We start from the raw sequence: 12205 nt of genomic DNA, 5'->3' as shown, positions 1-12205 counted from the left end.
AAACAGATACTTATTCAGATATTCTGAGGGAGGATATCTATTCACAAACCACCAAGGAAACACGAAGGGTGGGGAAAGGAAAGAAGAGAGGGGACAGTTGTGCCAAGCCTGCACATTTTTTGGGAATCTGATGGACCAACCAAATCCTTGATTGTATGTTTGTTCAGTGTTTGAGGGAATAAGAGTGTAGAGATGAACTCTGTGTAGTCTACCTATCAGAAATCTTAATTCTGTCATCAAGTGACTATTACCTTTCAGTTTACAATAGATTGTCTCCATGTCAGACATTCTGTTAGCCCTTCCTGACCTAGCAAATCCAAATAAAGCACAAGAAGCTAAGAGTAAGAATGGGAAGGAGTTGCCTAAAATCTTTATCAAGTGTGGTCACAGTATATCTTTGGCCCAGATACACTCTTGTGGGGCCCATGATAAGACTGGTCTTGATTTCATCTCCCAGTCCATGTTCTGGAATATAATTTAGGCCCTTTACCAGTTTCTTTCCATCTGCCAGCCCCCATGTTTGTTTCTTTGTATAGAAACCAGAATTCTCTACCCAAGCCCACCACTGTCTTCCTCTAATGATTCAAAATCATAAATTAGAACACATTAATGAAGTACCTACTACGTGCTCACAGAAGAGATGTCAGTATAATTAAAAGTGGAATTTTTGTGGCATCTTTGAAATCTGATATTTTTCATTTTATCATTAAGCTGCTTCTTGGCTCACTTTCTTCCAAGTCTATATTACAGACTAATATATATTATATAACATATATATATGCATGTATATGTAAATTTATTTATTTTCATTTTTAAAAATTTACACTTTAACTTTTATTTTAAAAACAAACAGGCTTTCTCAGAACAGTAGCTCATAGAAGATCCTGAGGGGCCTAATGAGAATACTGGTGGCCCATCTGTTGCAATAGCTTTATATTAAGGCTTTTAGCTGGAAATGAATTTAAAATGGTTCTAAGGATGAAGCTTTATGCGTTTTAGTAAATGTTAACAGTTTGGAGATCTGCAGAGAGACATCTGCCACCCTTTAAATTTTCCCAAGTGACACTGCATAGTTTCTGTTGTAGACAATAAAGATGGAGGCAGGGAGATCAAAGCCACAGGTTCTTCCTGAAAGCCAGTAGTGTTTGGGCAAGTTTGGCGTTATTGCCTGTGACCCAGCCTGATAAATGTGATATTTGCTCTGTGTGACTTCCTCGTGGAGGAGAAATAACACGTAGCTGCTAGAGAGTCAGTGGAGCGTGATGAAAAGGAGCACACGTTCCCTAGGAATTAGGAGATAGCCGGGTTTAGCCACGATCCCCGGCAAATGGCAGTTTTAACAATGACTTTTTGTGTCTTTTCTGTTTAAGTTTCTTCACCAAAACTGGGGTTTATTGCTCTTCCTAGCTCCACTAGTGTCTGCTGAGAGAATACTAGTTAACCTCTGATACATGCTTCGGACTGTGCTGGTCGCGATTTTACACACCTCATCTTGGTTAGTTGTCAGCCTATCGAGCAATGGTAGTTTTACTTTACACATCTCCATTCAGAACTCCGGCTGCAGCTCGCAGCACTGAGGGAGTGGTTCCCAAGTGCCATTCTACAGATTGGTGTCCACCCATCGTGAATTTTCTCCCAGTCTATGGGACATCAGGATGAATGGATCGCGTCCTGAAATTTTCATTCACCTACTGATACTATGTTCAGTTATTCCTTTCCTCCTTTTATTAAGAAGTACATGTTGTAGATCCTGCTTATCAGAGTAAAACATTTTCAGGTCTTTGTTGGTTCTCTTCCTCCCTCATTTTTTAACTTGTTTGCACCTCTAAAAACCTCGCAACACTTGGTTTTAAAAATACTGTCTCAAACGAACCACCTTGGCATGTGCTCATGCCAATTTTCAGAGCAAAGCTATTAAAATATGAAGGGAAGAAGATATTTTTAGGTATTTTTAATAGATATATAGCAGTTATTCCGAGTGTATATTTGATCCAGTGGCAATGCAACCTTGTATGTCGTAGCTTCACTCTGCCATCTTCGTTGGGTTTTTACGTGTGAATATATAATACAACTCCTGGCAAAACATATGTTTCAGGGAAACGTTATTCTGTGAAAGGCTATCCCTTCCCACCTTTCGCTAAAACCCTGTTCAGGAATCCCTTCAACTTGTCATTTGTTGGTCCTGCTCAGTGCTGATAGGGCTTTGCTTTCCTTTTTCCTCAGTGATACCAATGAAGTTGACATACCACCCAACACCCGAGTTGGCACCAAACGCTATATGCCCCCAGAAGTGTTGGATGAGAGCTTAAATAGAAATCACTTTCAGTCTTACATTATGGCCGACATGTACAGTTTTGGACTCATCCTCTGGGAGGTTGCTAGGAGATGTGTATCAGGAGGTAAGTAACAGTGATGCTGTTGGATCTACTACAAATCCTTTCTGATCAGAGATCGGAGTTAGCATATTGTCCACGATTGCCTTTTATTTTCCACCTTGTTTCGGTTGATACGGTCACAGTCCCCCCAGGAAGTGATATCTGACGTCTTAGAATCATCTTGGACTGCCTCCTTCCAGCTTCTTGTCACCAACCTGCTGGGCCCCATCCCCAACTCCAATACCCCATTCCTTGTGGCTTCCTCTACGCAGGTTAAGTAAGGTACAGACAGAAATGTGGGGTGGGACACCCATTCTTAACCTCCCCCCCACACTTGACTTTCTATAGTTCTTCTTCATAAAGCAGTTTGAAAACATCAGTTTTTATCAAAAGGAAATGAAAGCATAAGAGTATTACTACTGGTCATGATAAGTTTCCTACAAACAAGGATTCCCTAGTAAGACAACGCAAGACATTACTAAATATTCAGAGGCATTATTATTGCGTGTAGTATCTCGCTTACTGCTGCATCATCTGTCTTTAAATAGATTCCAACACTTTTTAGGTGAGAAGCTGAATCTTAGGCTCTTCATTATCAAGTGCCCTGCTTATGGTTACTCTCATGGCTGTGCTTGGTAAGAGACTGTGCTGCTGCTCATCACGGCCAATTTAAACTCACTTTTGTGAAACCCTGAGTTTGCCCATGCTTCTGAAAGTGTGGAGAACACTTCACTGGGGCTAGGGTTCGTTCTCAAACCTGCTATTTACTATCTGTGAACCTTTGACAAGTTACTCAGCTTGATTCCAGTTCTCTCTTCTTAAGAAGGAGGTGAATTAAAGAGAATTAAAACTTCCTGGTACATCAATAGCTTTCAATACATGTTAGCTCTTATTTAAAATTTTCATTTTGGTTGGTAGGGGCTTAACTTATATTTGGATTCATATTTAAATATAGAGGAGAAACAGTTAATCAACAGGCATTTAGATTTTGGTAGAAAGATCACGATGCAATGCCTTCTCATTACTCTGGGAATTCCGAGCCTATTAGAAGCTTAATTTAAAATAGAACACGTTCCCTCTAAAGTGAGAGAACTGCAAAAAGGAAAGTTGACATAGGAAATGTTTCCTAACCAGATAGTGAATAAATCTCCCATTATGTACGAAGAAGAAAAGAGAAAACCAAAATAGAAGTTAACTAACTGTGCCTTGGTTCATGATGTATAAAGAGTAGATGAGCCTATTTTTGAATACTATGCTTACCCTTACAATAGGTTTGTAGAAGTTGAAGGAGTAGTAAGTAGACTACAAGACTACTTCTCTAATTACGTTTTCCTGAACATCTAAAGCAAACAAGTCCACAGGAAACCTGTATTTGGAAGCCTGTGAGCTGGAACACAGGAGAAATGATTCTCAGCTTAAAAACAAGTTAGCCTTATAAAAGCAGCACGGTATTAATTGCTTTACTAGGTCTGTCTTTGCCTATGGAGATTTGAGAGGTACTAAAATGTTGCCTTTTCTCTTTATGAGATTGACATATGTTTGTCAGAGACATTCCAGTCCCAGCTCTGCCCCATACCAACTGTATGGCCTTGGGCAAGGTACTGAATCCCTCAAAACCAACTTTTCTCATCTGGATAATGTGGGTAATAATGCTACCTCACAAACATGTTTATAAAAATTTAATAAGTTATACAGCATACTTAGCTACATGCCTGGTATCTAGTGGGTTCCTAATAAGTGAGTTTGTTTTCTCTTTCCAGAAAGGCAAACACACAAAAAACTCTGTTCTCCAACACTTTCCTTTATGAAGATGGTGGAAGTTTTGGTCTTGTCTTTCTAGTCTAGGGACTATTGGGTGACCTAGATACATCTGGATGGAGGTCTACTAAACCTGGGAAGAAAAAGAATTTTTGAGGTTTCAGACACCATTAAATGGCAGCTAATATGGAAGTTTTGATAACTTAATTGCATTTAAGGAGAAGGAAGGAAGGCCTATAGTTCAAAGATAGACTTTGACTAATTCATAATTTTATGTGGTTGGCTCTGAGTTTGTTGTGGTACGTATACTTGCTTACCACCATGTTGATAACGACACCAACATTAGGCATTGAGGAAAATATGAGATGAATAAGACAGACGTGCTCTTGCCCTCAAGGTGTTGCCAGAGCCATTGTCTTAAGAATTAGAAAAAGAGGAAGAACTCAAATGAAGTGTGAGCATCCCCTATGCTTTAGACCCTGTGCTTTTAGTATCTCCTATAGAGATGAAACACAATGGAAGGAACTGTTAATGTAGACGACACACACAGTCATGCTCTGTGCTCTCAGCGAGGAACAAGACAGTGAGCTGGAATGGTCTGAGGAAACTGCTGAACCTTCTCGTCCTTTAGGTTTATATATGGGTTTGAGTTTGCAAGAAAGGGCCTAACACAGACTCCTGCTTTTGTCAGAGTAAACCCCAGCGAATTTAATGATGCACTGGATAACCTGCCAACCTGGCGGTATCATCTTGTTCAGATAAAAGCAATTACGCTTCTGTAATAGATGATTCAGGATGGGGAGGAAAGGTGCTCCACATAGAGTGTTCAGAGCAGTATCCTCTAAGGACAGAGGCTGCTGGTAATTATTGTGAGGAGTTAATCAGATAGGACTGAAAAGAAGATATAAGTAGCCTGCTTTTCTAAAGGACAAAAGGAATAAGGTAGAAAGTAGATACTAGGAAAAATGAAACGGAATTTCTCACACTAAGTGCCATTTTCCTAAGATGACATAGATTTGTATCTTAACCCTCCTTTATGCAATACCTCTTTTTTTTCTCAAAGTAATGCATTTCTAAGAGAAAGTTGGGTGAAACACAGAAAATTTAAAGGAGAAAATAATTAAAAATCAGACAGTTCTTGCACCTAAAAAATCATGGCTGGTATTTTTAGGTGTGTATAATTTTTTGAATTTTAAGTGCGGAAAAGTGCATTCTTATGATTAAGCAGAAAAATGTAAATCTCCCGTTTTGTTCGAGTAGGACACACTGCCAAATGTATTATGAGATTCATAATCTCATATTGCAATAATAGAAACAGTCCCATATTATGCGGTATGAGTTTGGGAGGTGCCTGCCAAGTTTGCATTGAGATTTAATATAGATTCTTTTTTTAATTTGGCACACAAGACCCTTTATGAAATTGGAAATAAATTTGAGATGCTTGTTTTACTTAGCTTTGGGAAATTAGAAAAAACCTGTAATAATATGTTTCATTAGGTTTTCTATTTATGTTTTTAATTAGATTAAGTGTCATTGGGGCACATGTAGTTTTTCAAGACTTATTTTGCAGTTTTTCAGCCTACACTTGTCTTTAGTACTGACAGAACTTTTTGAGAATGGTTTGTATGTTGGCCGTTTACGTCTACCTCATAGAAAGTGACGATAATAATAGTTCAAAAACAACTCGTATTTTCAGGTATAGTGGAAGAATACCAGCTTCCCTATCATGATCTGGTGCCCAGTGACCCCTCTTACGAGGACATGAGAGAGATTGTGTGCATCAAGAAGCTACGTCCCTCATTCCCCAACCGGTGGAGCAGTGATGAGGTAAGGCTTGAGGTAAACAGGTGGCTATGACCAACTTCTAAATAGAGTCTTCTCTTTTTGCTGAAATTCCATATATTCACTACAGGAATCCTCCTTCTTTGTTTTGATGGTGACAGTAATGGTGCTTCACTGCAGTCATTTATGTGGAGCTAAGTGTAGTATGTTAAATTATCTGTTTCTTTTTTCCAATTTGCTTTTGCTACTTCTAAACTATATTGAGTGGGTTAACACTTAGCCTGCACAGTGGGTACACATTATTTCACTTGTTTGTGATGTCCTGACATTTGCATAAAGGATGTTCTTTCTGTGTGTGTGTGTGTGTGTGTGTGTGTGTGTGTGTGTCTTTAAAGCGTCATGATTTTCTCCATGACAAACCAGCCTGCAACAGTCTCTCATCTTGAGGAGAGAAAAGATAGGCATCTGCAGAATCTAGTTTTCTTTACACTGAAGGGATACTAGTTGACTTAGTTGAGCTGCCCAACTGTGCCACGAACCTTTGTTAACAGGCAATGATATGATGCAGTCTGAACAAACCCATATTCAGCCTGGCTCTGAGGACACAGTGATGAGACCTGAGCAGGTCTGGAAGGCAGCTCTTCAGAAGGAGGAAGCGAGTTAGGTGGACTTGCATTTCCTGACTCATCTCCTCCTCCGCTTCCTCTGCATCCACGCTCCAAGCTTGTAAACTCACCAAGTCCTGGAGTGCTCGGGCAGGCTGGAACATGCAGAGAGGAGTTTGAAGCATCCCCAGGGGGAAAAAAAAAGCAACCCCCCCCAAAACCCACCCCACCAAACATGTACCAAAGCCAATGCCAACAAATGGAAAGAGCACTGTATATAAACTAATTCTTCAATGTTAAATGCATTTAAAAATAATCCTTGGTTCATTGTTTTTGTGTCTCGTTACTGAAATGCTAAATAATGCAGATGTTTTCCAATGAGCTATGCAGAAAACTTTATGAGATCCTGGAGTTCTGTTATTTTGAAAGTGGTTACAGGCATTGGTATTATTCAGAATCCCTTCACTGAAGATTTCTAATGAAGTGAAATAGTGCTTTTCAACAGGAAGACCAATAATTGATGTGGCACAGGAGAACACAGGAGAAAGTTTTAGCGAGGCTGTGCACAGGTCATTAATCTTGTTAAATGGTACAGTGCAATGCTCTTATTGTAGCAGACAGCTGTGATTTAGGAATAACCATGTTTGTTTGAATAGTATGGAATTAGATAAAAGATTTAAGCTCATCGAGTGTTATAAACAATGTAGGAGTGTGGAGTGGAACACAGACTCCCTGGGTATTTTTGTATTTGTTTAATACGGACTTCAAAGACACTCTTCTACAATCAGCAAAACCACCTGCTTGCTACTGTCATAAGGAATACATGAAAATGTGTTTTAGTCATTTAGAATTTGTATGAAAAAAGAATTTTTTATGGAATTTTGTCTACATGCTTTTAGGAGTATCTTTTGAAACTATATTTACAGGGTGCCTGGGTGGCTCAGTTGGTTAAGCACCTGAATTTGGCTCAGGTCATGATCTCACGGTTCGTGGGTTCAAGCCCCGAGTTGGGCTCTGTGCCGACAGTTCAGAACCTGGAGCCTGACTCGGATTCTGTGTCTCCCTCTCTCTCTGCCCCTGCCCCCTTGCACTCACTCTCTCTCTCTTTTTCTCAAAAATAAACATTAAAAAAAATAAAAAATATATATTCAAACTTCTGAAGCCTCAGACCAAAAGCCAGATATCAAATGGCCACCTTGCTGATAATCCCTGTGTCTCGTGTTACTCCAGCTTTCCTTTCCCTTCCCACAGTGTCTGAGGCAGATGGGAAAGCTCATGATGGAATGCTGGGCTCACAATCCTGCATCACGACTGACCGCCCTGCGCGTCAAGAAAACACTAGCCAAAATGTCAGAGTCCCAGGACATTAAACTCTGATTTGAGGGGAAAAAACAAGCACCTCTTGAGAAAGCCAGTAGATACCCTTCTGTTTGTGGGCAGAGCAAAAGATGTTCCAGAAGCATCCACAGTACAAGCCTTGAACACCATCCTGCTTCCCAGTGGGTTCAGCCTCACCTCTCAGGGAGCAGCCTGGACAAAGAGAAGTTCCCAGAAACACGTTCTTACCGTGTCTGTTTGTAGGAGGGAGAAACCGCTTGGGTAACTTGTTCAAGATATGACGCATGTTGCTTTCTAAGAAAGCCCTGTATTTTGGGATCGCCCTTTTTTTTTTTCTTCAAAAGATGCTTTAATTTTGCCAAAATAGAACAAATAATGTAGATGTTTTAAGGTTTTTACTATTATAGTTTAATAACAACAAAAGGTCTTCCCAGAAATTCTGCCGGAAGGCAAGTTTTAAAATACCTTTTTCCATTAGTATAATTTTGTTGCACTCTTCAAACCAAGAGACAGTCTGTGAAGTTGGAGAACACAGAGTGGAACTCCTCTGAAAATCTCCCCGGTTCTGCCTCCTCAGACCACTTTGGCCAGCCCTGAATTTAGGGGCCGCCACAGCAATGTGAATGCACCTGGGTACAGATGCCACCTGTCTGGGACCTCGTTTGGGGGTTCCTGCAGGTGACCCTTCGTAGCTTCAGACAATATGGAACAAATGAAGGTTTCATGTGACTCTGTGAGAAGTAGTAAGTGTTGATGCTTTTCTTTAGAACCACTTTGTGTTTCTGATTCTTTTAAGGCGTTTCTGTCACGGTAAAATCCTTTCCTTTTCATTAAACACAAACAGAGCTGTTTTTAGGTGCAGAGAACTGACCCATGCATGTTTTTGATCCCTCAAACGAAAGGATCGATATTACATAAAATTGCCATCAGTTTTGTTATAAACAAGCCTCTTTAAAATAGAGCTAATTTTGCTCCTGTCTTGTAAGAAAAATATGTCAGTAAGGTAGAAGATGAGGCTTGGGGGTGCAAATGGCTTGTCTCTTATCTGTGCAGGAAAGCCCGCCTTAGAAGCACAAGGGAAAGTATGCCTGTCTTATTTTGTATATAGATAATGACAGTTTCTTTTTGTTATTGTCTGTCTCTTTTGTGTCTGAGTGAAGGGAAGGAGAGAAAGCATGTCATATTAATTTAACTAAATTTTAATTTAAAAGTAGAAATATAACCTCCAGAGGGGACAGCAGAAGAGAGCAAGTGGAGGGCACAAAATATTATGGCTGCTGTGATTTATTATTCTAAGATAGATATGGATCGAGCATACTCACCCTAAATGATAATTTCACGTCTTAAGAGTGCTGACTCAGTTTATTTTATTTTCATGACGTTCAGTTCACTTGTTAATTAATTTATTTATTTTTCTTCTCTGTGGCACTTGTGCAAAGCATCTCCTCACCTACTCGGCTCTGTGGGGTTTGAACTTTTGAGGAACGTGAGTCAGATCATTGACAGGGCCAATATTCCTCAGCAACAGGAACATGAAGCTTAAAATTGTGCACACCCCTCTCGCCTGTATCCGTCTAGGTGTCCTTACTGTGGTTTTCTTTTGTTTCTTAGAGATTCTGCAGTGTTTAGTAAAGAATTGCGGAAGTACTTCTTGGTCTTTTTAAACACGACGTTCCTTCCAGAATACTCCAGGGGGCAGTGTTTTATAACACATTTTCACCAGTTGGTGCCTGAAGGATGGAGGGTGTTTGAAAATGTGACAGCTGCATGAAAAATGAGAAAATATTCTCCTCACTTCTGGAGTAGGCCTGCAGCTGGTGACTTGTTCAACCTGAAAACGTCTTAGAGCACAGAGTGGTTGTGAGCTGTGCTTACAGTTTGGGAGAACATCAGGAGAAAGAGTGTTCTGTAGTCAGCATTCTCTTCCCAGTGCTTTAGAGCCGCGTTTTGTGTGTAACGAAGATTTTCTTAACCCTTGAATAGGAACAATGTTTGTTTCTCCCAGATTAAAAACACTCGTTTCCAAATAGAATTGTAATCAGAAGGCTGCTTTTAGTGAGATTAAAATCACCTGAATCGCAACCCAAAGGTTCCTTTCCCTTGGGTCGCATTATATCCCCTGTGATAGCTTGGAAGGAATGTGTGCGTACAATGAAGTGTGATAATCATCTGAGCCTTGGAGAGAAACTTCAGTGCCTCTAAATTAGATAATCTACAAACAAATAAGCAAACATTGATGCCCGTTGAGTGGGGACGCAGTTGTGTTTCTTGATTTTCCCTAAATTTAAGCGAGGTTGGGCTTACCTCTTAGATAAAAATGTGTGTTATTTTTGGTAAATTTTTATACATAGGTAACTTCAATCAAAATACTTTGTGGGGAGGTGATGATTTGAAAGTAAACTAGATTTGTAGGGCGGACTTGGTTCCAATGAAGAATGGGAAGAAATTAAAATAGTATCCACATTTCTTCTATATTATTTGTTTAGTTGTTTTGGAAAAATCTATAGCTTGCTTTCTAATCCTCAACCTGATTTACTCACTATGAACATTTAAAAATTATTCTTGATATATTTAAAAAGACCCATTTAGTTGTTAGTGTCTTTCAATGAGATAGGCATTTATTTATGAGTAGACTTTTCTTCGTATCTTACCCAAACCCACCTTATTTAGGGAATACTAAATTGTTCTTAAAGGGACTACCTACTCACTTCCAAATCATACTTTTTGATTTTTAAATTTTTAGTAGCTCAGAAGTGAATTTTATTTTTTTTGTTTTGTCTTTCAATAGAATAAGTGGGAACCTGAAAATTACTGTAGTCAGTTGTTTCCTTTCAAGACTATTTCAAAGACTAAGATTTTCTTCTAATCACTCCCTCCCCTCCAAGGGAATCCTAAAATATTAGTTGCTAGCTAATGTGAGTTTTGTATGCTAAGATGTTCAGGTTTATAGTTTATGTATGTGTGTATATATTATATAAATATATATGTATATATAAATATTATGTTCAGTTTGGAGTCTGGCACAACTCCATTATGTGGATTAGAGAGTAAAATATTATGGATGATAAAGTACTAAATGAAACATAATATTTATTTATGAAAGCATGTAGTTGGTTAAGTCACAAGTGACAGTGCTATGAACGTCGTGTATGAGGAGACAGGGCTTGGCCTTGCCAGACAGCACCGCTCACAGGCCACTAGTGACTGTTCTGTTTATTCTTCAAACATAAAGCTTCTTAGAAAACATGCCAAGATTTTGTTTCCAGGGAATTCCTTGACACATCTCGATTGTTGTGTACTCAGGTACAGGAAATACTGAATAACGACAGAATTTCGTGTTCCTAGAGTCATGCATAGTCATTAGACGTTACGGAGGTTTACGCTGTTGGTCTGTTCTGGTTCTTCTTTGTGAGCGGGAAGGCACTGAAAGCAATTTTTTCTTTGAACTTGAATAGTTCTGCAGTTCTATCTCTTTAGAAAACTCGGTCGCATAGCAGTGGAAATGAAAGAAGTGGCATCAGAAGTGATTTAATTTAGCAATTATGATTCTTCTTGTAAAACAAAACAAAGAACAATGCCATATTTTTTGGAGAAAAGTTGGCAATATATAAGGGGTTTAGTTGTCTGTCTGTTTCAAAAGAAGATTCATTTGTGTTCTTTTGGGGAACCAGTGCCTTATTGAATTTGTATATACTGTAATTATTCAGGACTAGGGAACAAACAATTGTATTTGTTACAAATTGTATATGGCTTTGTTTTAACATTCCCCCCTCCCCCCACCCCCCCACTGAAATAAAATGGATTCTTTATCCCCTTGGAAAGAACATGTCTGTTATCTTATAGTTGTGCCTTTTTTCCATCTTTGAAAATGTCACATCGTAACAGGCGGGAAGGCAGCCGGGGAAGAAAATGATGCAGGTAAGCTTATGTGTTTGGTGGCGGGAGAGCTAGATAAATGGTCTGATGGCTTCTGTCTTCTCTGTAATTAGGAGGCACAGTCATCTGTTGAGAGCGAGAGGCAAGGTAGGGAAGTGAGGGGTTTGGGACAAGTGAGACAGTTTAAAATTGCGCCATGGAAAATTGCAGCCAGATGGTTACAGGCAGCGCTGAGGGCCCGGTTCGCGGATGGGACCGACCGTGTGGCGTAGCGGCCGAGAGGGTGGGCTGTGGATTGCCAGGCGGCCTGTGTGGAGCCTCTCATACCCTCAGTTGTGTGACAACAGACCTGTGTGCACCTCACAGAGACTCCTTTTCTGTCCCTTGAAGTTGAGAATAATATTACCTAATGTGTGACGCCGTCCTGAAGACGAAGCCCTCCACGCATCCGGCATGAAGTCAGCGCTCAGC

At 39.7% G+C, this 12205-nt stretch overlaps 1 protein-coding gene across 2 annotated transcripts in view; it reads left to right on the top strand.

The window, feature by feature from the left end:
* Window positions 1-11668, top strand: part of BMPR1B (bone morphogenetic protein receptor type 1B) — a 179138-nt gene extending 167470 nt beyond the window's left edge. For both annotated transcript variants that reach the window (XM_030313413.1, XM_030313411.1), the window contains exons 10-12: window positions 2224-2399; window positions 5830-5960; window positions 7772-11668. In XM_030313413.1, the coding sequence (XP_030169273.1) occupies window positions 2224-2399; window positions 5830-5960; window positions 7772-7897 (433 nt within the window). In that variant the 3' untranslated portion in view covers window positions 7898-11668. The remainder of the gene's footprint in view (window positions 1-2223; window positions 2400-5829; window positions 5961-7771) is intronic.
* Window positions 11669-12205: the final 537 nt, after the last annotated feature.

The sequence above is a fragment of the Lynx canadensis genome, chromosome B1 (assembly GCF_007474595.2).
Source record: "Lynx canadensis isolate LIC74 chromosome B1, mLynCan4.pri.v2, whole genome shotgun sequence".
NCBI classification, from domain to species: domain Eukaryota; kingdom Metazoa; phylum Chordata; class Mammalia; order Carnivora; family Felidae; genus Lynx; species Lynx canadensis.
This window is presented reverse-complemented; position numbering and strand designations above follow the sequence as displayed.